General features: G+C 39.9%; 1 protein-coding gene across 11 annotated transcripts in view; it reads left to right on the top strand.

Annotated features, from left to right (window-relative positions):
- Positions 1–22,820, top strand: part of DLG2 (discs large MAGUK scaffold protein 2) — a 2,300,776-nt gene that overhangs the window by 1,504,953 nt on the left and 773,003 nt on the right. For 10 of the 11 annotated variants that reach the window (XM_075548681.1, XM_075548686.1, XM_075548690.1 and 7 more), the window contains one exon: positions 5,967–6,020. The exons of the other annotated variant lie outside the window; for it this stretch is intronic. In XM_075548681.1, the coding sequence (XP_075404796.1) occupies positions 5,967–6,020 (54 nt within the window). The remainder of the gene's footprint in view (positions 1–5,966; positions 6,021–22,820) is intronic. 11 annotated transcript variants of the gene reach the window in all.

Below are 22,820 nucleotides of genomic sequence, written 5' to 3'. Positions count from 1 at the left end.
AGGCTGAAATGGTACCTCATTGTTCTCCTCCCCTCATCGTATGCATTTTCCTATTGTTCCTGTTTTGCATTTCTCTCATACTTTTCTCCACTCCTCATATTTGTCTTGGTGTCCTCTAAAGGAGCCCTGGTGGGGCGGTGGTTGTGAGCTGGGTTGTTATCTGAAAGGCCAGTAGTTCAAAACTGCCAGCTGCTCTGTTGAAGAAGCTGGGGTTTTCCTCTAGCTTCCCCTTTTAAGGCCGAGCTAAGCCACAGGCTCTAAAGCACCTGACACGTGGGTTTGCTTTACCCTGTATTTTGCTTACTTAATTTGGTCTACCAACAACCACCCCCTTTTACTTTTATGTCTTCCACAGGATTTTAAAACCCATAGAACTCTTAGCCTAGTCAGCGGTCCTGCTAATTCTGGCTGTACCTATGTCACTTGACTGCCTAGATTTCTCCATCTATTAAAAGTTTAGTTAAAGGTATGAGTTCAGGTTTATTTATGTTTACGTCTCCATCTCTGGTTCACCTATGCTGGTCAAGCCTAGCTTGCCCAGAGTGTGTTCTTTGGACCACTGGCTTCAGGACCTCCCCTGCCAGCACCTTCCTGGAGGAGAATTCCACAGGGCATCTCGCCTGGTGACCAGCCGCCCACATATGTCAGAGGTCTGCCTCTGATGGGGCACTTTAAAAACATCAGGAACAGCCACATAGTCACAATCAATGAACTCGTTTTGTGCATTTTTAAAATGCATTATTTAAATTTGGTAGCAAGCAACCGCAGCTAATCTCTTACTTGCATAATCACCATTGCTGACTGAAATGTAAGATACCTGTCCCGAAGAACCCAAGGACAGTAATGCGACTGAACTTCGTGAAAAACCCAGTTAAATAATTTGCATTTTATTAGTATATTCTGATATTGTTGCAAACTTTTTACATGTTATAGTGCAGACCAGCCATGAGAATTTGGTTTCCATTTCAGTATCTAGAGTTCTTTACAGGAAGACCCACTTTGAAACTCCTGATTAAAAGGGGAGTTCACAGGTATGACAAATCTTCTTAAAATTAATGGTCTTAGACGTCTTGAATGTATCTCCCACTTTTCAAACCATTATTCAGCTCCAGAGCCTTGGCACCTGGATAGCTTATATATGGGTGGAACGTGAGAGGCAATGACAGGCCAGGTGTAGAATCTGCTGAGTCACGAGTGTGGACTGCCACACCAAACACCCACACCAGACACTGCAATTGTGACTGACAGCAACCTATGTGTGGCTGCTGAGGGTCCACATGACTTTCCCAAAGAACAGCTGGTGGATTTGAATCATGTACCTTGAGGTTAGTAGTCCAACGTTCACCTGGCAGCACCGGAATTGTATCTCCTAGGGAAAGGGGGGGCGTGGCTAGCAGGAATTGGGGGAGTATAGAAGAGAGGCATGGTGGGCGCCATCAAAGTACCAGGGAGGCTATTTTAAGACTCAGAAATCAAATGTGATATAACTAGGTAGGGTTTCTTATGATTGCAAAAGTGGGCAAAGAAACGGGGCTCAGTCTGAGCTCTGGTGAGATGACTACCCAACCAGAGGAGCACCCTGTGGGCCATACGTGGGCTTCTACTGAATGGCTTCTTGATTCTATGATGGCCTTTGATTTTCCAGCGAGAGATATTCTGCTGAGGACCTAAAGGTGCGGGTATAGTGGATTATTTGTTGGGCTGCTAATTGTAAGGTCAGCAGTTCGAAAACAACAGCCGCTCCACAAGAGAATGATAGGACTTTCTACTCCTATAAAGATGTGTGGTCGATGTGTCGGAACCAAGTGAGGGGCAGGGAGTCTGCTTTGTGTTTTCTTTGGAAGAAGACGAAAGAGAGCTGGGCGAGTTCTGGAAAGAAGGAGAAGATGATGTTGAATGAGCCGCTGCACGATGGGGAAGCAGGTTGTTCCCGCTCACCCCCCACGGCATTTCCTCAGCACTCTGCCCCCGGGAGGGGCCCTCATCTATGTACGTGCAAGCGTGTGTGTACTTAAGCAATCTCGAATCCACACAATCTACTTGTTCTTTCCTCTTCAGGGACTTTTAGACTATAGGTATTAATTATGGTTTCCGGAATCTTCTTAGCACTGAGAAGAAACAAAAGGATTTGCATATCACATAGATTGTACTTCAAGATTCTCAGCCTCCACATCTTGCATTTATGAAGTGTTAAATTACTATTCCATAAAAGCTGATTTAGTTAATGATAATGACTGGTTAAAAAATAAAAGTCGACCTGGAAAACTAGTCACCGTCTTGTTAATAACCAAACAGATTTTAGTTATCTTAGAATTGCCCTACAAAGAATAAAAAAATAAAAATATTACTTTCCTTTATACCATTATCTATACTTTATAACTACATTTAGTCAAGAGACAAGAAAAAGACTCAAATAAAGAGTGTGTCTCGGGAACTCACAGGGGCAGTTCCACCCTACCCTGTAGGGTCACTCTGAGTCAGCACTGACTGGATGACAGTGAGTGATTGTTAGTTCACAGGAACTACGTGTTTATTGATCTCTTCCCGTGAACGCATGTGCTGTGGAGAATTTTACAGAAATATATATCTTTGCCATTTTAAAAACTGATTGGAAAGATCAAAGTTATATATGTGAAATGGAAAATATCAGCACTACATAGAAAAGGGATAAATGACATTACACAGGAAATAGATTTAACTTACATTTAAAACGTATTCCCAAAATAAATCATTATAATTTATAAAATGGAAATCAGAAGATTGATGAGCTCCCCAAATTAAACCAATGTGTTTATTGATTGAAACTCTACTACATAGTAGGTTAAAATACAAATATTTGGTGTGACACTCAAAAGTTTTAAAACAGAGGATTATAGGCATAATTATAATTGTTTATAAAGCTAACTCTGATTTGAATGATTAAAACCTTATAATTTGATTTCCCTTTTGATTCCACTTTAAGCTTTATCTGGTTTTGAACTTTCCCCCCAAAATTGGGGTTTATCTTTTTGTAATTTTTTATCATCGGTAGTGCTCTTGACTATGTTACATATCTTTCTATGTGAAACCTAGGTTGGGTGAATCTATAGAAATCATAACTAAAGCAAGAATTCTTGGAAGTTATGACAGGGGAGGGGGAGTAATGAGTTCGTGTCAAGGGGTACAAGAAGGAAGAAAATATTTTGAAAATGATTGTGGAAGTGATTGTACAACACTGCTTGATATGACTAAACTATTGAAAGGAATGATGCCTGGATTATATCCTAATAAAATACTTTTAAAAATTAAATCATAGAGACATTGTTCAGAATAAAGCATCACAAACTCATTTTCTTCGTCTGACATTCACAGTCTAGAGGCAGCAGTATGTCTCATTCAGGGTAGTCTTTGTTTTGTCTGGGTTTTGTCTGATGCTTCAGTGTAGGAATCTCATTATCATTACGGAGCCAGGGACTCTGCCTTTGGAATGAGTCATCTGGATCCTAGGACCTGGAGCCACTTAGTGTGGAGAAAAGTGATTTTGGAATTAGAAAAATGAATGTCCAAATTTCAGCTCATATTTTCCTTCTGCCTCTGTTTTCTAATCTATTGTATAATGATATTGATGGTAAGACCTCTTCATTATGATATTATAGAAATTAGATGAATACATTTATGTCTATTATAATTGCTAGGTGCCATCAAGTCCCTTCCAACCCCTAGAGACTGTGTGTAATAGAACTGAACACTTCCAGGTCCTGTGCCATTTCAATGGGTGTGCTTGAGTCCATTCTTGTAACCCACCTATTATTTCATCTCCTTGCGACCTTCCTCTTGTGCACTGCCCCTGCACTTTGCCTCGCTTGCTGTACTTCTCGAGAGACTGAAAATGTCCAAAGTATGTAAGATGGAAGGTGACTTGCCATCCTTGTCTCTTAGAACTACCCTGGCCATACCTCTTCCAAGACAGATTGGTTTGTTCTTTCAGCAGCAAGTAGTACTTTCAATATTTTCTCTAGTACCACAATTCAAATGCATCAATTCTTCCATTGTCTTCATATTCAGTGTCCGAGTTCCACATGCATATAGGCAATTGAAAATGTTATGGCTTGGATCAGCACACCTTAGTTCGCTTGCATTCCTGCATTTCAATACTCTAAAGAGGTCCTGTGCAGCAGATGTGCCTAATGCCTGAAATTATACATTAGTAAAATGTATTTACAACAAGCAAGCGGGCCTCTTGAATGCAATTGTAGTCGGTGAAATTGGCATTCGGTACCCTTTGGGAACAGACAGTTCACAACTATCCAACAATAACCTAGCACTGATCCCTGTTTCGAGATGCTCCATAATAATATGTAGAATTATGTTTACAAATAAGTGTAGAAATTTACAAACTCTTTATCGGAGTAGAACGCCTCATTTTCCTCCTGTGGAACATCTGTTGGTTTCAAACTGCTTACCTTGTAGTTCACATCCCTATTGGTAATCTACTATGCTACCAGGTTTATACCGGCTCATCCAATCTTCAAACAACCTTTTAGGAAGATAATGAGTATCATTCCCTATCATTCAACAGGCTAAGGTGAGGAAGATGATTCAAATGCTTAGTAACTTGTCTCCAAGCCACCCATCAGGAAGTTGTTGAATTACCCCAATCATAAATCAAGCAATGCTTGAGCCTATCTTGAATGTAGATGTCAAATTTCATGTATTTTAAAGCAGATTTTCTTGTTGTTATTTTGTTGTTTCTCTCTCTCCCTCCCTCCCTCACTCCCTCCCTCCCTCCCTCCCTCCCTCTCTGTGTTTGTATGGTTTATGAATATACCCTGAACACATAGTTGACCCACTATGTAGATATGTCGACCAGGATTATAGTCACCATGCATCTTTGGTTAAAAATAGAATTTTTGTTATATAGAATCTTCTAGAGTGCCATTTGTTTTGACGTTTGATTAGGAGTCTACAGGCACAGATGGGCATTAAAAAGCTGTTAACTCTGTTAACTCCAGAGGGCACAGCTAATGAAATGTCCCAAAAGTTGAGCACTTGCCAAAATCACTGTGTCGTAGAGGATAGCTTTCGATTAATCATGATGAGAGTATTTCCTCTATCTAAATGAAATCTGTAATTTAGGAAGGAGATTTAGGATCCTTTGGGGGATGAAGGGAAAGTTGCTGAGAAAATTCTAGAAACTAAAAAATAAAGATCGGTCTACTCAATATTCATGAAGTCAGATTGGTTGATGCAAATAGAGATTGTAATCTCATTTTCTAATGACTTGACTTATACTGATCATACTCAGATTCCTATTCCATTTTTAAATGAATGACCATAGTTGTGTACAAGGTATTTTTTAGAAGAAAGTTTCATTTACCCAGTATTATTTTCTGCTACCTCTAACTAATTTTCTACCTGAAGGTTGCTAATGTATGTAATCAGCAAGCATATAAATTACCAAGCAAACATATGATGCAACATGCATAATAGGAAATGTATATTTAAATTGCACTACGTAAACTCTTCTATTTTGCATTGAACATAACCTGCTCTCAAAGGGAATTTTAAAGAGAAGAGCTATAAATACCAGTTGAGGTTTAATTTTGCTTCCTTTAGAGAGAAATCAAAATTCTTTAGCAAGGCTCTGACTGTTTTATAAAGAAAGATTTATATTTTAACTTTCACCTTATTTATTAGAAATCCTTGCTTCCTACATATCACACATCCTCACCTCCTACACTCTGGAATAAAATTTGAGAGGAACGTCATTGTAAGTCTTGCTGCTTAACATATTTCATTTCATTATGTGAACGAATGTAGCAGACAAATATTCAGAATGGGCAGCACAGAAAGCGCAGAACCATTTCATTTGGAGCTTGAGTAGTAGGTCCACAGAAATGCTAATTGAGTTCTTTGTGAAAGAGCTAAGCAGATCCTGTCTTGCAACAGATGTTGTTTTACATTTTTTCCCCTTCTTCTTTTTTCAGGCCAGTCCTGCTCCTATAATTGTCAACACAGATACGCTGGACACGATTCCTTATGTAAGTAGCACTTTTATGAATCTTTTCTTTAAAACCTGTGATATTCATTTAATCTGTTGATAGTTAAAGTTCAGTAGATATATGTGTTTCCCTTGGTCCAGATAGTCTTAGGAATGACATGTAAAATGGGTGTTCTGAGTTTTCTTTAGACATTTGCTACATCTGTACTTAGTCATGCAAATAATTCCCTTTCACTCATTGTTTCATAAAAGCGTATCATGTGAAAAATAAACAAAACAAAGATGTTTCTGTTCCAATCATGTGAATTTCCTGCTGATTCATTAAGAAGAAAGAACTTCCTTATGGCACAGATGGACAGACTCATCAGGGCTTCTGAAAAACTCGGATCAATTTCTATAGCTGTGGTGAGAACATAAATGATGGATAAATATTTGTTTGTTTTGTTAGTGGTTTAAGTAGGATTTGAGCAAAAATGTTGGCAAGAATACAGTCTGACTCTGTGATGCTATTTATGGTTTGTTACAACTTGGAGCTCATGAGATGCTAGTATGAGTAGGTTCGTAAAGCCTAGGAACCTGGTCTGATGACCCAAGTTCTAGGTGGGGCGGATTGGAATTAAGGACTCTACCCATGTGACGGAATGGTTGTCATTATGGTGGTGGGGGCGGTTAACAAAGCTTTAGGAGTAGACCTGAACTAATGAGTAATGGATGGGGATTTGGGTGATGTGACCATTATAGCTTGTGGCCAGGGGCGCTGAAGCATGGAGTGGTACTGCAGAACATCCAGGTTCCTGGACTCTGCTCCAGTGCACCCACGGAACTGAACCGCCCAGAGCTATGCCTGGCACAAAGGCTCCGTGTCAGCCCACTGTAAGTTCACAACCGAAAACGCTTACAAGGGGCTCACCATTCCCAGGACAAGTGAAGCAGGTGGCCCGAGGCTTGGGGAATGGAGAAGACTCTCAAAAGGACAGCTGACATTTGTGTCTGGTGAGTTGCTGTCATGGAGGAAAGGAACCTGGAGTTGTTGGATTGCAGATTGCACCATGTTACAGGTCCAAATGGGTGTTTTAGCTAGCATTTCACTATTTGCTAAATGCAGGCAACTAGCTTGCAGAAAGGAAGTTCACACACTGTGTCAAACAAAATGTGTCGAGTCCAGAGGTTGCCCCTCCGGAGCTGTGTGCTTCCAAGAAACTGAAGGTCCTGAGCAAGTTTGCAAACAGGATCTCTCAGCCACAGGGGAATAGACTGCCAGAACAGAAGTGCGTGTTCTTGGGACCTGGTTACAGGAACAAGTGACTAAAAGTGGGACACAAGGCCAAGACAAGAATAACAACAAGCTTGACTTAATATTGAATCACTTAAACTACTGAACTAGGGCTTCTTAAATTTTTTCTGAACAAGAGCAATCAGGGGCCAACCAAGAAAGGGGACTAACTTTACAGAGAAGAATCTATGTTCCAGTTATGGGAAGTGAGAGGCTATGTAGAGGGAAACAACGCAATTCAATACACTCAAAGTTTGTAAGAAAATGCAGACTAAACTCACTGCCACTGAGTCAATGCTAACTGACAATGACCAGATAGGACAGAGTAGAACTGCCCTTGTGGGTTTTAAAGACAGTAAATCTTTATGGGAGTAGACAACTCAGTCTTTCTACCCTGGAGCAGCTAATGGTTTTGAACCACAGACCTTGCTGTTAGCAGCGTAACTCATAACCATAGGTCGATAGTAGCAACTATTCCATTTCTGGCTCTTCTTGCTTTGTTTCACTTGTTCAGCATTTATGTTGGGGTTGCTGTGTGCCTGAATATATTTAAGCACTTGGCTAATATTAACTCACACCATCCTGAGATTGATATGGTTAATATTTCAATTTATATATGTGGAAAATAAAACCGAAATAATTTTTTAAGGTCTCACAGTAAAAAAAGCAGAAGGGAGATCTAAGCCCAGATTATCTGACCCTGGGATCTAATTGCCTATAATGTGCCCAGTGAGCCTTGTTGGTGTGGTGGTTAAGGCATTGGAAGGTTGTTGATTAAAACCTACCAGCTGCTCTCAAGCAAAAAAATGTGATCGTCTGTTTCCGTACAGACTGACAGCCGTGGAAACCTAATGGAGCAGCCTTACTCTGTCCCACAGCCTGGCGATGAATTGACTTTGGACTGACAGCAGTGGTTTTGATTCTGGTATCATATTGACACGTGTTTATATTTCGTTGTTCCCTGCTTCTCTGCCTTTTAGCTTGGAACCAAAGTTGCTGACTTATACCTCTGATCCAGATGGAAGCTTCAAAAACGTCATGGGAAAATAGCATTATCTTTTAGTTCCATGTTTCTATGAAGGTTTTGAAGCCTCATATTTGGGTTTGGGTGGGAGACAACTTGTCAGAAGTTTTAGAGAAGAAAAATATAGAGACATGTACCTATATATACATACATATACATGTATGTATATATATACATATATATATATAAATCCTTCTAGCCAAACAAATTCCTTTATGGTAGCTGTTAGCTAAGCTGATGAGTAGTACTTTGAAGGAGTGACACGGTAGAAACAGGCTTGATTTTGTAAGTAGGACTGCTTCTTTGTGGTAGGTCTATATTATTAAAATGGCATTTAATCATAGCACCCATGTCTTGACTCCTAGCTGCCTTCACATAAGAATGAATTGCCAATAGGACCTAAGAATTCTGCAGAGAATTGATCACTGGGCATACCTATTAATCAGTTACAAAAATGAGCATCAATTCACAAATTCATCAAATTGTCCCCTTTCTCCCAAATGTCAGTTTTATATCTGATTTTGTGTGCTTTGAAGACTTTACTTTTTTTTTAATCTATAACTTATTGTACTTGATTCAGCCATCCGTATACTTCCTAAAGAGTTGGAAGCTTTAGGGTTTTTTAAGTAGCTTGGTCTGGTGAGTATCTCCCACGTTTAATGACAGTGTATCCTTGAACAAGTTATCAAACTTTCTGAGACTAAATTCATCTATATAACATAAATTGTAATACTGACATCAGAGCTCACTGTGGGAGTCAAATACCATTATGTGTGAAATGATGAAATCATGTTTAGATTTTGGTTGGCAGAGATTTCTTGTTTTATTTAATCAATGAATTTTTTGAAAAATACTTAATAAACTACATGGTCTAGACCCTTGGGTAGGGGTGGCAAATATGGATATATTTCGCCACATAGCAGAAATATGAATATATTATATTTTAGAAATGGCAGATTCATCAAGCAGCCATCAATGTTGATCTGTTTTGAGTTTTGGCATAGGATCAATTCTCCCTTTGTTCCTGACTCACTGGGTAACCTTGAGCAAATCACTGTTCCCGTGACAGTCTATTTTCTCATTCCCCAGTGTTCTATACTTGGTTTTCTCTTTTCCTTCTTATGTTCTAGTTAGCATAATTTCAGCTCTATTTAATGAAAAAACGATTTCAGAGTCCCCTAGGGCATTGTAGTCATATTGCATAAGAACATTTCCTTCTTTCAAAGCATTACCTAAATGACAACTTTTAGCTTATATATTGAAATCGCCTCAATAAATAATTTCATTACAACTAAATGTATTATCACTATTTTTTTACTGATTAGCAATTTTATTTTTAAAATATAAGTCCTTGCAGGAATGGTTTCTTGACATTCATGAAAATGTGATTAAATAGAAGAAATCTGTTGTATCAAAGAGAATGTTTAAGTGTAATAAAAATACAAAAGATGGTTAACAGGATGTCCCATCTGTTTACAAAGTAAGTTAAGGGACATTAGAGGTCTTAAGGTAACTGCCTTAAGGGAAGGAGTCACAGGTCCTTTCCTGTAAATGCCCCAAACAAACTCATTCTTATATGGTGTGATCACATATCAGGATTGGGAAAAGATGTGTGACATTCTCCCATCTCTTATAAAAAGAAGGAATTCTCTACGTGACAATTAGCAGTGACTCAAGGAGAAGGGAAACCAACTCAAGGAACAAATCAAAACAAAAAAATGCCATATTTCCCCATATTAGCGTTTTCCAGTTTCAGGTGTTAACTCAAATCTTTTTTATTCAGGGGGCTTCAGAAGTGTGTGGAGAACTGGAATTAAAATCATGGAATTTGAAGGCCCCTCATGTGTAAATGATTTAGCACTTTGCCCTAAATTGATTTTACCCCAAAGAACCTAAAATCGCCCCCAGAGGATTCAAGGCTATAACTCTTTAGGAAAGAAATTGCCAGATATTTCTCTCCTGGAATTACTCATGACTTTGACCTGCCAGCTTTGGGGTTAGAAGCCAAATGCCATCAGGGTTCCTTCTCATAGGTCAAGTATTAAAATTGTTATGGTCTTTAAAAGGTCAGAGTAAAATATACCAAAACCAAACTTACTGCCATGGAGTCAATTTTGACTTATCGTCACCTGAGTCAGAATGAGCAGAGCCTGCTAATGAGCTCGAAGACCAGCTTCCTGAAAGTTGATTTGGTGAAAAGATAGCATGCTGCCCTTTGGTTACTTTATGGCCCACCAACATGGTGTCTCTTATTTATAGACAGGCAGCTTCTTTCAGGACCCTTTCAGAGTTCTTTATTGACCCCATCCAAACAAATCTTTTCCTTTCTATCTTAGAAAAATAAAATCAATCCAATAAAATCTAGAAAACACCTTTTCTCCATTTACCTCTGTAATTCACTTCATAGTTCAATTATATGGAGGGTTAAAAAATGCATTGTCAATAGGGGCATGAGTATATTCAGGAATAACAAACTTTAATCTCATTACAGAACATAAAGTTCAATTCATATAAAGACAGCACCCATTTTTCAGATACCAGTATTATAGTTCAACTAGTAAGAGGCAGAGCTTGGACTAGAAACTCCATGGAACAGTTGATTTTTGGTGTGTAATCAATAATAATAATAATAATGATTAAAACAGTGACATAACAATGAATATTTATTGGGCCACCGCTTCAGGGCCACCTTAGACCAGCTGACTCATATGGCACTTTATCCAATTGGTTGAAGCACCAATACTTCACATGTTTAATTCTGGGCCACAAAGTGGTAGGACAGTGTCTATGTATGGAGTGTTATTCACATTGTAATAACCCAAGCACTAGAGAGCAAACCCACTGCACAAGTATAATCAAGATGTCTTCTCACATCACATCAGCTAACTTTCCATTGGTCAACATATGTCTACTGGCCAAGCTCAAAATAGGAGTTTACCACTTCAAGCCCTAATGATCTCTACAGACCCCCATGTATGGGAAACAAAAAGAGTATTATGTATTTTGATAATATTAACATATCAATGCTAATAAGTGGTTTAACTTTCAAAGGGTCTTGGTTCAATCGGTTTTGAGGGTAGATGTCTACAATAGTAAAAAGACCCAAGGGAAAATATGAAGAAATGAAAACCCTCTAGCAAGTATTGGTAGAAAAACACTTTACATTTTTAAGAAACAGTTTGTCATCAGAAACTTGGAGAGGCAGAAACAATAGAGACAAGAGGATTTGACGGATGAATTCTAGGTCTGTACCCTGGAGACCTCCTGTGAAAGCAAGGTAGATAGGAGAAGGGTTGTGTTACAATAATTGTGAAAGGGAGCTGAGTTTGACTCCAAAAACATTCATCTATGAAAATTTTTTTGAAAACAATCATTATAATAATACTACTATTAATGAAATGTTTGACTTCCCTTGGTTATGGACATAGCTATGATTTTAGAAGGACCTCACGCTTGGTAAAGTGGGGGGGGCAGCAGAAGAGAGGAAGGCCCCCAATGAGATGGATTGACACAGTGGCTATAACAGTGAGCTCAAGCACAGGTACAGTTGTGAGGATGATGCGGGACTGGGCAGTGTTTTGTTCTGTTTGTCCCGATGGGTGAGCATGGACTTGATGAGACCTAACAAAATTAACAACAGCGATTTTAGGGCACAGAGCAGGAGAGTGGTCCGAGGGACTAAAATGACCCCAGAAAAGGTGGATGCTGTTAGTAGAGATGGTAATGTGAGATAAGGGAAAATAGAAGATAGAGTATGCTATGTGTTAAGGATACAGGGACACCATTGAGCTTTTAATAGGATTGATTTGGGAACCAGTGAACGGGCTTCAGACTAAGATGTATCGCTTATCAAGGTGTAGCTGGTACTTCTGATTGATGCCTGATTGATGCTTGTAGTAGGAAACTGAGAGTAAAGACCCTCTGAAGAGGAAGTTACTGTATTACTGAAATGGGATGAACCAGTATTTGGGTGTCGAGCTAGCACTGATTTCTTTGAGTCACTAAATGTAATGCCAGACCTATGTGATTCAGGGTACTAGGCACTTTCAGTTGGATAATGTTCCAGAATGAGCCATGATTCGAGGGAGAACAGAAGTATATATTTTTTTCCTTCAATCATCCTGATAGTACTTCATAATGACAAGCTACTGTGGAAGAACTTGCTAATTGTAGTTCATCCACTCTTCAACAAAGTGGCTTCTCCTTAAAGTTGTTTTTCCCATCAACACTGTCATCATGATATTGTTGTTATTTTATCTATTATGAGTGTAGTATTATCCAAAAGTTAAAAAAAACAACCTACCCGCTGAAAACAGCTGAACTTTGACTGCATTGTGCCTATGGGGCGAAAAGATTTAGCGAGAGAGGTGGAGCCTTCCAGTAGTCGTCCTTGGTCAAACCTGGCCAATCAGAATTTATTTGGCATCTGTCACAATCAGTACATCACTTTACTCTTGATTTCTGATACTTTGTACAAAAGAGAAGGAGGTGGAGCACCAGCATGCTTTTAAAATGCTGATATGATTATGGATTACCTTGGAATCTTCTTAAAAGGCAGATCCTGATTTAATAGAGTGGTAGTAATTTTTTGTTTTAAGAATTAATACCAGAGCATTTTCAAGGAGTTGGAAATTGATGGTGTCACAAATGTCCAACCCTTTCACAATACTACTTTGTTCCAACCTCAACACCCCCTTCTCCCTTGGGTAGACACTCTCATGGCCCGGGTGCTTCAATGCAATTCAATGTCTCACCAAAATTCACAAAACTGTGGAAAGGTCTCATGTGGTGGTGGTGGTGCTGTTGAGTTCCAAATCTGAAGGTCAGGCAGAGGTGAGCCAAATGCAAGGTCCAGAGCTAGAAGCCAAAAATATACAAAAGCCACACGGCAGGTATCTGGCTTTTACCAAAGCTTGGTCAGGAAATAGAAGTCTGACTTTGCAGGTGAGATGATGAGTGTGTGGAATTGAATGGCAGCACAATGATATATCCAAGGACAACAAACACTGGCCCAATACTCTCTACTAAGGTCAGGTCTTCAACCCTTCTTATTCCTGTTCCTTAATCGAAGATGTCCTCCCAAGTAGGACTAGAGCTACAGGCATATAGAATCCAGAATTATAATAGATCATCTAGTGAATTAAGGCTAGAAGGGCCATATTAATTGACTTTAACTCAAATAGGTCTGAGAGGGGGTTCTGAAAATCAGCATTTCTAGCAAACATCCAGGTGAAAGTTGAGCCTACTCAGCTGTGTAGCATACATTGAATAACTAGAGTAGAATAAACTATGATGGCTATTCAATTCAGATACAGCTAGGTTCTAATGGCCCTGCAAGTGAGTTTTGGTTAAGTCATTATCTATTAGAGTCTGTTTCATTATTTATAAAAGTGGGATATGAAAAGCTATCTTCCAAAGTTATGAGTATTCTTCCACATACCTAGCAAAGCCAAACCAAACCAATGGACATCATTCAATTATGCAAATGGTAGTTCACACATTTCAGAGTAGAACTGCACCCCATGAGCACATCACCATACAGTAAATTCAGATAAATAGGAGCCCTTTTAGACAGAGTAGAACTTCCATATAACTGCATTTTTAAGAACCTCTGTAACTTATATGCCTATTAAACTTGACTTAAATAGTTAATATTCTAGCAACTTAATTTGGGGGTTGGATTCTGATGTCTTTGTACTTTTACCACACTTTTTAGCCTTCCTTAGGCCTAGCTGGCCTTGGTGTATGCAGTGTCCTAGTGACAAGACTAGATTATTTAGGAAAGGAAATTTGATTGGTAGGGAAAGGAGGTGTCAACAAACAGCCCCTTATTTCGAGGAAGGGATTCATTTTATGTGTTTGTTCCACGCACCTGGCAAAGAAGGCATTCTTTGTCTGAGGAACTCAGCTGGCAGAGCAAAGGGGGAGCAACGGGGGGAATTCTCAAATATACTTGTCTAGTTGCTCCAAGTAGAATTCCTCAAGGTGTGAGTTATGAGTTGGCAGCATTCAGCTCACCTGGAAGATACTTAAAAATGCAGAACCCTCAGTGAGACAGAGGACTCTGTTATTACTAGTGCCCCCGTTGATTCTCATGTACACTGTAGTCTGAGAGAGAGAGAGAGAGATCTACAATTGATAAGACATTTTAACAAGCTAGTGAGGGCCCTAAACAGATGCTGGATGATGAACTGAAATAGTATGAAGGCTGCTTAAGAAATGCTTCCAACAGCAAAGAGCACGAGGACTAAATAAAATTATAAAGATTCAGTAAAGTATATTAAGCAGACACATAGTATGGATTTTTGCCAGTTTGTAATTCGTGTGCATGTGTGTGTATATATGTGTGTGTGCATCACTCGGGATGCTCTCAGAAATCCTGAGTGTAGTGAACAATGTCATGTTTACCATGGTGGATGATGCATGGTGCTACACACGATTAAAACTTATCTCTGCCAGGGTCACTTCTGCGGGTCTTCCAGGGCTCAGCTCCAATAATGTTGCTGTTGTTTTCCCCAGAAAGCTAAAGTTAATTTTTCACCTTCTGTTGTGTGCTTCAGCACTGCAGGCTCTTCTTTTGCTTTCTTAGTAGTTGTCACACTACGATTGTTTGTTTTCTAATTGGTCTTTCTTGACAGATTATAAACTCCAGGACCCTAAGGGAAAAAAATTACTTTCTCTTTTCCACCATTATACCTGTACAACCCTAGCACAACTTTACCAACTGAAGGAAGATATGAAAAATTGTTATTAGGGAATGGGGGTAAAGGGAGGTGGAGATAAAGGAGCTATTCGATTTGAGGTGTTAAATAATTTTTACTTTTTAAAAAGTCTCTCTATATCACGAATGATTCCAAGCATTTTAAAAACACTGTTATTGGCATGTACTTCACAAACTACACAATGCATAGGTCAATTATATTAAGAAGAGTTCTGTAATCATCACCACAAGCAATGACAGAACATTTCTTCGTTCTTGTACTCATCAGAGTTGGCTTGCTGTTTCCCCCAAATCTCCCTGCTGGATCCCCACGGAACCATTCACCCCTAGTTACTGTCTTTCCAGATTTACCTGTACTGGATTTCTATTCTGGAAAACATTTTAAAAAGAAAACTACAAAAGTAACAAAGCAAATCATATAAAAATCTCAATTGAAAAGAAAACAAAATCTTAAAAACTAGAATAAATTTAAAATGGATCAAAGGGGAGTTAAAATAACAGCTATTAAATTTTAATCATTTTATTGGGAGATCATAAAATTCTTATCACAATCCATACATACAACCATTGTGTCAAGCACATATGTATATTTGTTGCCATCATCAATCTCAAAACATTTGTCTTCTGCTTGAGTCCTTAATATCACCTGCTCACTTTCCCTCTCGCTCCCACTCCCCCTCCCTCATGAACCCTTCATAATTCATAAATTATTATTATTTTATTATATGTTACACTGTCCGATGTCTCCCCCACCCTCTTCTCTGCTGTCCATCCCCCAGGGAGGGGGTTATACATAGATTCTTGTAATCGGTTCCCCCTTTCCACTCCACATTCCCTCCACCCTCCAGGCATAGCCACTCCCACCACTAGTTCTGAAGGAGTTATCTGTCCTGGATTCCTTGTGTTTCCAGTTGCTATCTGTACCAATGTACATCCTCTAGTCTAGCCAGATTTGTAAGGTAGAATTAGAATCATGATAGTGGGGGCGGGGAAGCATTTAAGAACTAGAGGAATGTTATATGTTTCATCGTTGCTACCTGCACCCTGACTGGCTCATCTCCTCCCCACACCCTTCAGTAAGGGGGTGTCCAGTTGCCTATTGATGGGCTTTGAGTCTCCAGTCTGCACTCACCCTAATTTACATTGATATGATTTTTTGTTCTTTGTTGTTTAATACCTGATCCCTTCAACAGCTCGTGGTCACACAGGCTGGTGTGCTTCTTCCATGTGGGCTTTGATGCTTCTCAGCTAGATGGCCACTTGTTTATCTTCAAGCCTTTGAGACCCAGACACCATATCTTTTGATAGCCAGGCACCATCAGCTTTCTTCACCACATTTGATTATGCACACGTTTATCTTCAGTGATCATATCAGGAAGGTAGGCACCCACTGATATGATTTTTTGTTCTTTGAAGTCTGATATAATTGGTCTCTTCTACATTTCATGGTCAGGCAGGCTGGTGTGCTTCTTCCATGTGGGCTTTGATGCTTCTCAGCTAGATGGCCGCTTGTTTATCTTCAAGCGTTTAAGACCCAGACATTATATCTTTTGATAGCCGGGCACCATCATCTTTCTTCACCACATTTGATTATGCACACATTTTTCTTCAGCTATTGTGTCTGAAAGGTGTGCATCATGGAGTGCCAATTTAATAGAACAATGTGTTCTTGCATTGAGTAAGTACTTGAGTGGAGGCTCAATGTCCATACGCTGCCTTAATACTAAATCTATGAATATATGCACATAGATCTATTTCCCCACCCTCCTATATAAATATATTTACATTTGGGCTCTAGTATTTAGAGCCAACTGTGAACAGCTTTGTCAAAGGAAAGTGTTTAAAAGGGGTCCTTGAACTGGATTTAGCAAACCTAGTCTTGAGATAGCATAAAAAAACAATGGGTACTAATTGCCTCCGGTGTAATCAAGGAGATGAGATGAGGGTTCCACTCTGCCTCTGCAACGTGTCCGCATGTGCACTCAGGGGAATGAAGTCTAAAAAACTTGAACATGGTCTAGCCTTTGTTCGACAGCAATTCCACTTCTAAAACATCTAGCCATGACGCCAGCTGAACAAGTGAACAAAACTACGTGCACAAAGACGCCTGACCTGTTATTTTCTGTAAACAGTGAACACTTGGCAGCAATGTACAGGGTATTAGAGTCAAAATCCATGGCTCAGTAATCAGTAGGAGATATTATAACCCTCAATAATTACGGCTATAGAAACACATTAGTGATTTTGAAAGTGTTTTCTATCATCCTGCTATGTACACAAAGGAGGATCAAAATTTGGTTATAAAGTGCAATCTTAAAAAAAGAAATAACAAAAACAATAAACAAAATAAATAACTTGTTCAATTACACGGAAGCAGCAGTACTCAAATATTAATTGCTCTCAAATATTAACTGCCTCCATACTGAGGCCCATCATGGGTCTTTATCTTGCTGGGAATCAAAGTTGAGCTGACAGCATTGCATTTGCATTTTTAATCCATGTAGTAGTCACAGAAACAAATAAATAACTAGATTTCCATATGTACATGCCAGTATTTATATCTCTATAAATACCCTTTGTCATCTAGTTATTTCCTCTATTTCCTTTTACTTTCTTCTTGTCCCACTATCATGCTCAGCCTTCATTTGGGTTTTAGTAATTTCTCTTGGTTATATTGCCTTTGCTGAATCCCTACCAGGTCTCTCACATCCTCCTTGCCACTAATTTTGGGTCACTTGTTGATCCCCTGTCCCTAGGTTGTTCAACACCATCTCCTTACCCTCCTTACCCCTGCCTCCCCCTCTGCCGCTTCCCCCGGGAACCATTGGTCCTGTTGTTTTCTCCTCCAAACTGTTCATCCAGCCTATTTTATCTAGCTAAATCTGTAGAGATGATAATATGCACCAAAAATTAAGGCACAGCAAGACAGGTGATAAATGAGAACACAGCGATGACAATAAAAAAAAGAAAACCAATGACCCATCAAAGAATAAATTAATTAAAAGGAAAAAAAATTTAAAGAAAGAAAAACCTGTAAATAGATCAAGGTCTGATTTTTGATCTCTAAACGTGTCCTTCAGTCAGGTCCAATGGGTGCCATGCTTTGACCCCAGAGTCTGTCCTTTGTACTCCTTCTGGGGCTCCCTGCTCTGCTCCCAAGGTTACTCTGCCGCACGCATTTAGTGGTTTGCCTTGGTGTCGCGGGGTCAGTACTGGCCCATCGTAACACTGGGTCTCCAGTGTTGTCCCCTTTAGGGCCCTGGGCCAGCAAGGGATGGTGTGTCTTGTAGTGAGATCAGTCATATGGTCCACTCTGTGCATTGGCTGCTCAGAGTGGGAATATCGTCCTCCAGGCCTGGTGGGCCAGGATATGCTCCCACTCTCTCTTCCTCCCCCTTCATTTGCTCCCGTGTGCTCTGATCAGACATGCCCCTCTCCCCTAGCTACAGCTTCAGTGCTGTCCTCTCAAGTGGATTCTTCTGGGGGGAGGGGCAGTTGTCCACATCGCTGGTATGGGGCCAGAGCTCTCAGGCCCCTCCACTGGCTCCCCACTCCTTGCCAGCACGCTGCATTGATCTGGCACTGGCTTTATATCTGGTCCCTCTTTCCCTGTGGAGACACAAACCATACCCTCCCCTTTGGTGGGCCAGTGCCCTGTTCCTCCTCCACACATCTTTTTTTACCCCCTTTCCTCCCCTCACCCCCTATAGCTGTTAAATTTTCATTGCACCTGCTATGATGTGCTTTCCATTGCATTCTGCATGATAGCAAGGCTGTTTACATCCCTAATGGAGATCAGATAAGATCCTACATTTTAACTTAACTATGTCTTCCACAATTGACTTTACCACAAAACTATTCAGATCCATCAACTATGGCCAGACGGGATTCACCAGAGGCTTAATCCATGTGTGGACCCTGAACATTGATATTGGCCTCCAACTGTCATCTATAATTTTCTGTAAACCAGATGTTCAAAATTAAGCTCTAACACTACTCCCTTCTGTGGATTTGTAATTTATTCTTGATTATCCTTGGATCACAAAAGCTGGTGTGCTTCTTCGATATGGACTTAGTTGATGCTTCAGTTAGATGGCTGCTTGTTTGAAGAGAAGCCTTATCAACCTCTAGATACGAATCTGTCTGAAACCCTGGCATTATTTAGTTTATTCACGACACATGACTAGACCACCCGTGTCTTCAGTGATCTCTTCACGAGAGAGAGCATTGACCAGGGCCATCACATAAGAACTAATTGTTTTTAGGACTATAATGAAGTGCACCCCCAAAATCCATTCATGGCTTATATGTGTCTCTGGCTCACTTTAGAGAAGTCATTGTCATTTCATGCTAAAGAACATCAGCAATTATCCCCATGGGGTGTAAGCTAATTTTATTGATAGTGCCATGAATTTAGCTAGCAATATAGAATTCAAAACATTGTTGAGAAAAGGAAATTATAAAAGCTATGAACTGCAAAGCATGAATTGTTGGTTTGTATAGATTAAACTCTTAAGTGACTGGACAGGATACAAACACTGGGGGTTGGTGATAGGGTTAAACTTTCAATGATATTCATTTATGGTGGCAGATCTACACCTACTGCATCAATACATATAATGATGAAACAAGGAAACATTAAAGTAGTACATATATGTTAGTTCTGGGCCACTATTCATTTTGTACCTACGGAGCAAGAGATCCAAACCAAAAGTCCAGTGTATCCAGTTCTGTATTCTTGAGAAGCAGTCATCTGCTTCTCATGCTAGGGAGTTTCTGCCTTAAGTCCGAAGGCTACAGGTGAATATGTGGTAAAGCCCAGAGGGAGAAGACCGTTCACTTGCTGCCACACAAAATGGTGCTAAGGCCACCCCATGCCAACAGACACCCCTACCAGCCAACAACACCCCTACCAGCCAACAGACACCTCTACCAGCCAACAGTCACCCCTACCAGCCAACAGACTCCTCCACCCAAACAGACACCCCTACCAGCCAACAGTCACCCTTACCAGCCAACAGACACCCCCACGCCAACAGATACTGCTACCAGAGGGATAAGGAAACCGCATGGAGATTACCATCTTACATTTGTTTGGGACATTTCTTGTGATTGATGAACTAATATTAGTATATTATCAGATGCAAAGTTTGCGTTAGACTTAACTCTATCATATACAGACAGTCCTGCAGACACATTATCTCACGTGTTTGCTATTGAAGAGCCTCATTACTCATATGTTTTTCTACTACCATCGCCCAAGCCCTGACAACCACTAATCATTTTAACTTCTCCGTCATTTTACCTTTTCCAGAATAATTTGAATTATATAGAATGTAGCTTATTCAAACTTCTTTCACTTACCAGTATGCTTTTAAGTTTTCTTCTTGTCATAAACATTTGTGTGTGGGTATTTATGTGGATATTCACCTTCAATTAATTGGGGCAAATGCCCGAAGTGTGATTGATGGATTGCACAGTAAGGCTATGTTTAGCTTGGTCAGAAACTGCCAAAATGTCTTCCAAATTGGCTAAGCCATTTGCATTCCCACCAGAAGATTGAAAGGTCTTACTGTAACATACCATTGCCAGCGTTTGGTGTTGTCATTGTTGTAGATTTCTGCTATTTTAATATCAGTAAGCATCTCATTATTAGTCTAATTTGCAACAGTTCTAATGTGTAATAGTGAGCCTCTTTTCATATGCTTGTCATATATTATTTTTGTGAAATATCTATGCAAATATGTTTTTTGCAACTAGACTGTTTCCTTACAGTTTCTTTTTAAATATTCTCCATGTATTTTAAATTCAAGTACTAGATCTTATTTTGCAAATATTTTCTCCCAACTTGTAGCTTATTTTTTTCCACTGGCAGTGTCTTTCCACAGAGCAGAAGTTATAGCTTTAATAGAGTCTAAGTCTCGTACTTATTTTTTCTTTTTTAAAAATCATTTTATTGGGGCTCATACAACTCTTATCACAATCCACACATACATCAATTGTGTAAAGCACACTTACACATTCATTGCCCTCATCATTCTCAAAACACTTGCTTTCTGCTTGGGCTCCTGGAATCAGTTCTTCATTTTTCTTTCTTTATTCCCCCTACCTCCCATTTATTTTCTTTAATAAGGTGAGGCTTTTGAGATTGCATCTAAAAGTCGTCACCTAAAATAATACCTCCTAGATATTATCTTGTGTTATCTTACAGATTTGTCTTTTAATCTCTCAATTAAGCTGCTACCTTCATCAGAAAGCTTTTATTAATTACTCTACACAAAATTTGTGTCTCCTTTTTCCTTTATCCAAGTATCTAACTCACAAGAAGTTGCCTGCAATTTTGGAAAGAGGGTAGATTCTAGGTTATTTTTATTTTGTCATAACTAATAAGATAAATTTCCCTGGAAAAATCCCTTAACATCTCTGGTCTTTTTCTTACATCGCTAAGTGAGGGTGTTAGGTTGCGTTGTCTAGAGAGAATCAATGACACTCATGTATGTATGAGGAACAATTTTATATTTAAAGAAGTGAGTCTTATCAAGAAGGCATCCCAGTCCAGGCCAGCTCAAGTCCTTGGTCTGATGCTAACTGGGGCCCTCTGCAGATTCTAGGTGAGGTCTTCTTCAGACTCACATACCTGCAGACCGATGATGTAGAGAAGTGAAGTGGGATGGAGAGCGATCACCAGTCTGGGGGTGCAGTCGTGGATCCAAGGTTGGTGGAAACGTGGCAGGGCATCCTAAGCTCCCAGGTTGGCTCCCAAAGGCGGTGGCCCACATGGTAGTCTCAAGAGTTCCATCAAGCAGACAGATTAAAGGAACAGATTGAGGAGAAGTTTTTAGTTTCTCTCTTACAAAAAGGCCACACCCTCAAGGAGGCGTCACCCTGATTGATAGTTTGGACTTCACCCCTGTCTCCACACAGGTACCATCTGGCACAAAATCTGACTATCACAATGAGATACTAATAACTCTCTTGAATGGTGTGTTAACAGATGTGTTCGGCTACTTCCTTTCCTCCCTAAATGACTTGTCTGTAGCTGAAATGTTTGCTCTGCTCCACAAGATGTTAAAGGAACCCAAGGAACATCTATCTCTTTGTTCTAGCAAAAAGGGCATTGACCTGGTCCACATATCCCAAGAGGCTTACCACTATGACTACATTACAAGCAGCATTTGGAAGAATTGGAGAAACAAGGGCATGATTCCTTCCTTTAAAGGTTCTTCTGGGAAGTTGTAAACATGTTTTCCCCTCATATGCCAAGGGCTAAAATTTGGCATAGAGCCACAACTTGATGCAAAGAAAGACAGAGGCTCTGAGGAAAGCAGCATGGAGACCACATCTGATCTCCTCTGGCTCCCACAGATTACCACAGAGGTCTAGTCCTCGATTTCTGCTCAGTGCCCACAGTACTCACAATCATCATCTTCATAGTGTTACTAAGGAGGTCTACAAGTTACAATTCAGGTGAGACATGCTCAGGATACAACTGTTTAAGCGGAATCGTTTGTTCTCTGTTCTGCCCACAAGTAGACCTCTCTGTCCCTTCATCCTTGGTCTGGCATCTGCCCAATTCAGGCAACATTACAAAGCTCTTTTAGGGCTGCTAATAAATGCTCTAGGGGCATGATATTCTACTGTAAGCTTCAATCTGAGTTCATTTACCTCCTCCTTTAAATGGGTTGGCATAACCATTTCGCCCAGTTAAGTGCCCTGGGCACCCCACTCCACAAGCCAACCTCCTGCCTTAAAGCATTAACCTTTATTTTCTCTGTGGGCTCAGAAGCACCCTGCTCTGTTTCATGCTTTAGCTCCTTGTTCT

This window comes from Tenrec ecaudatus, chromosome 4 (assembly GCF_050624435.1).
Source record: "Tenrec ecaudatus isolate mTenEca1 chromosome 4, mTenEca1.hap1, whole genome shotgun sequence".
NCBI classification, from domain to species: domain Eukaryota; kingdom Metazoa; phylum Chordata; class Mammalia; order Afrosoricida; family Tenrecidae; genus Tenrec; species Tenrec ecaudatus.
Note: the sequence above shows the minus strand (reverse complement) of the source record. Positions and strands in the feature narration are given on the sequence as shown.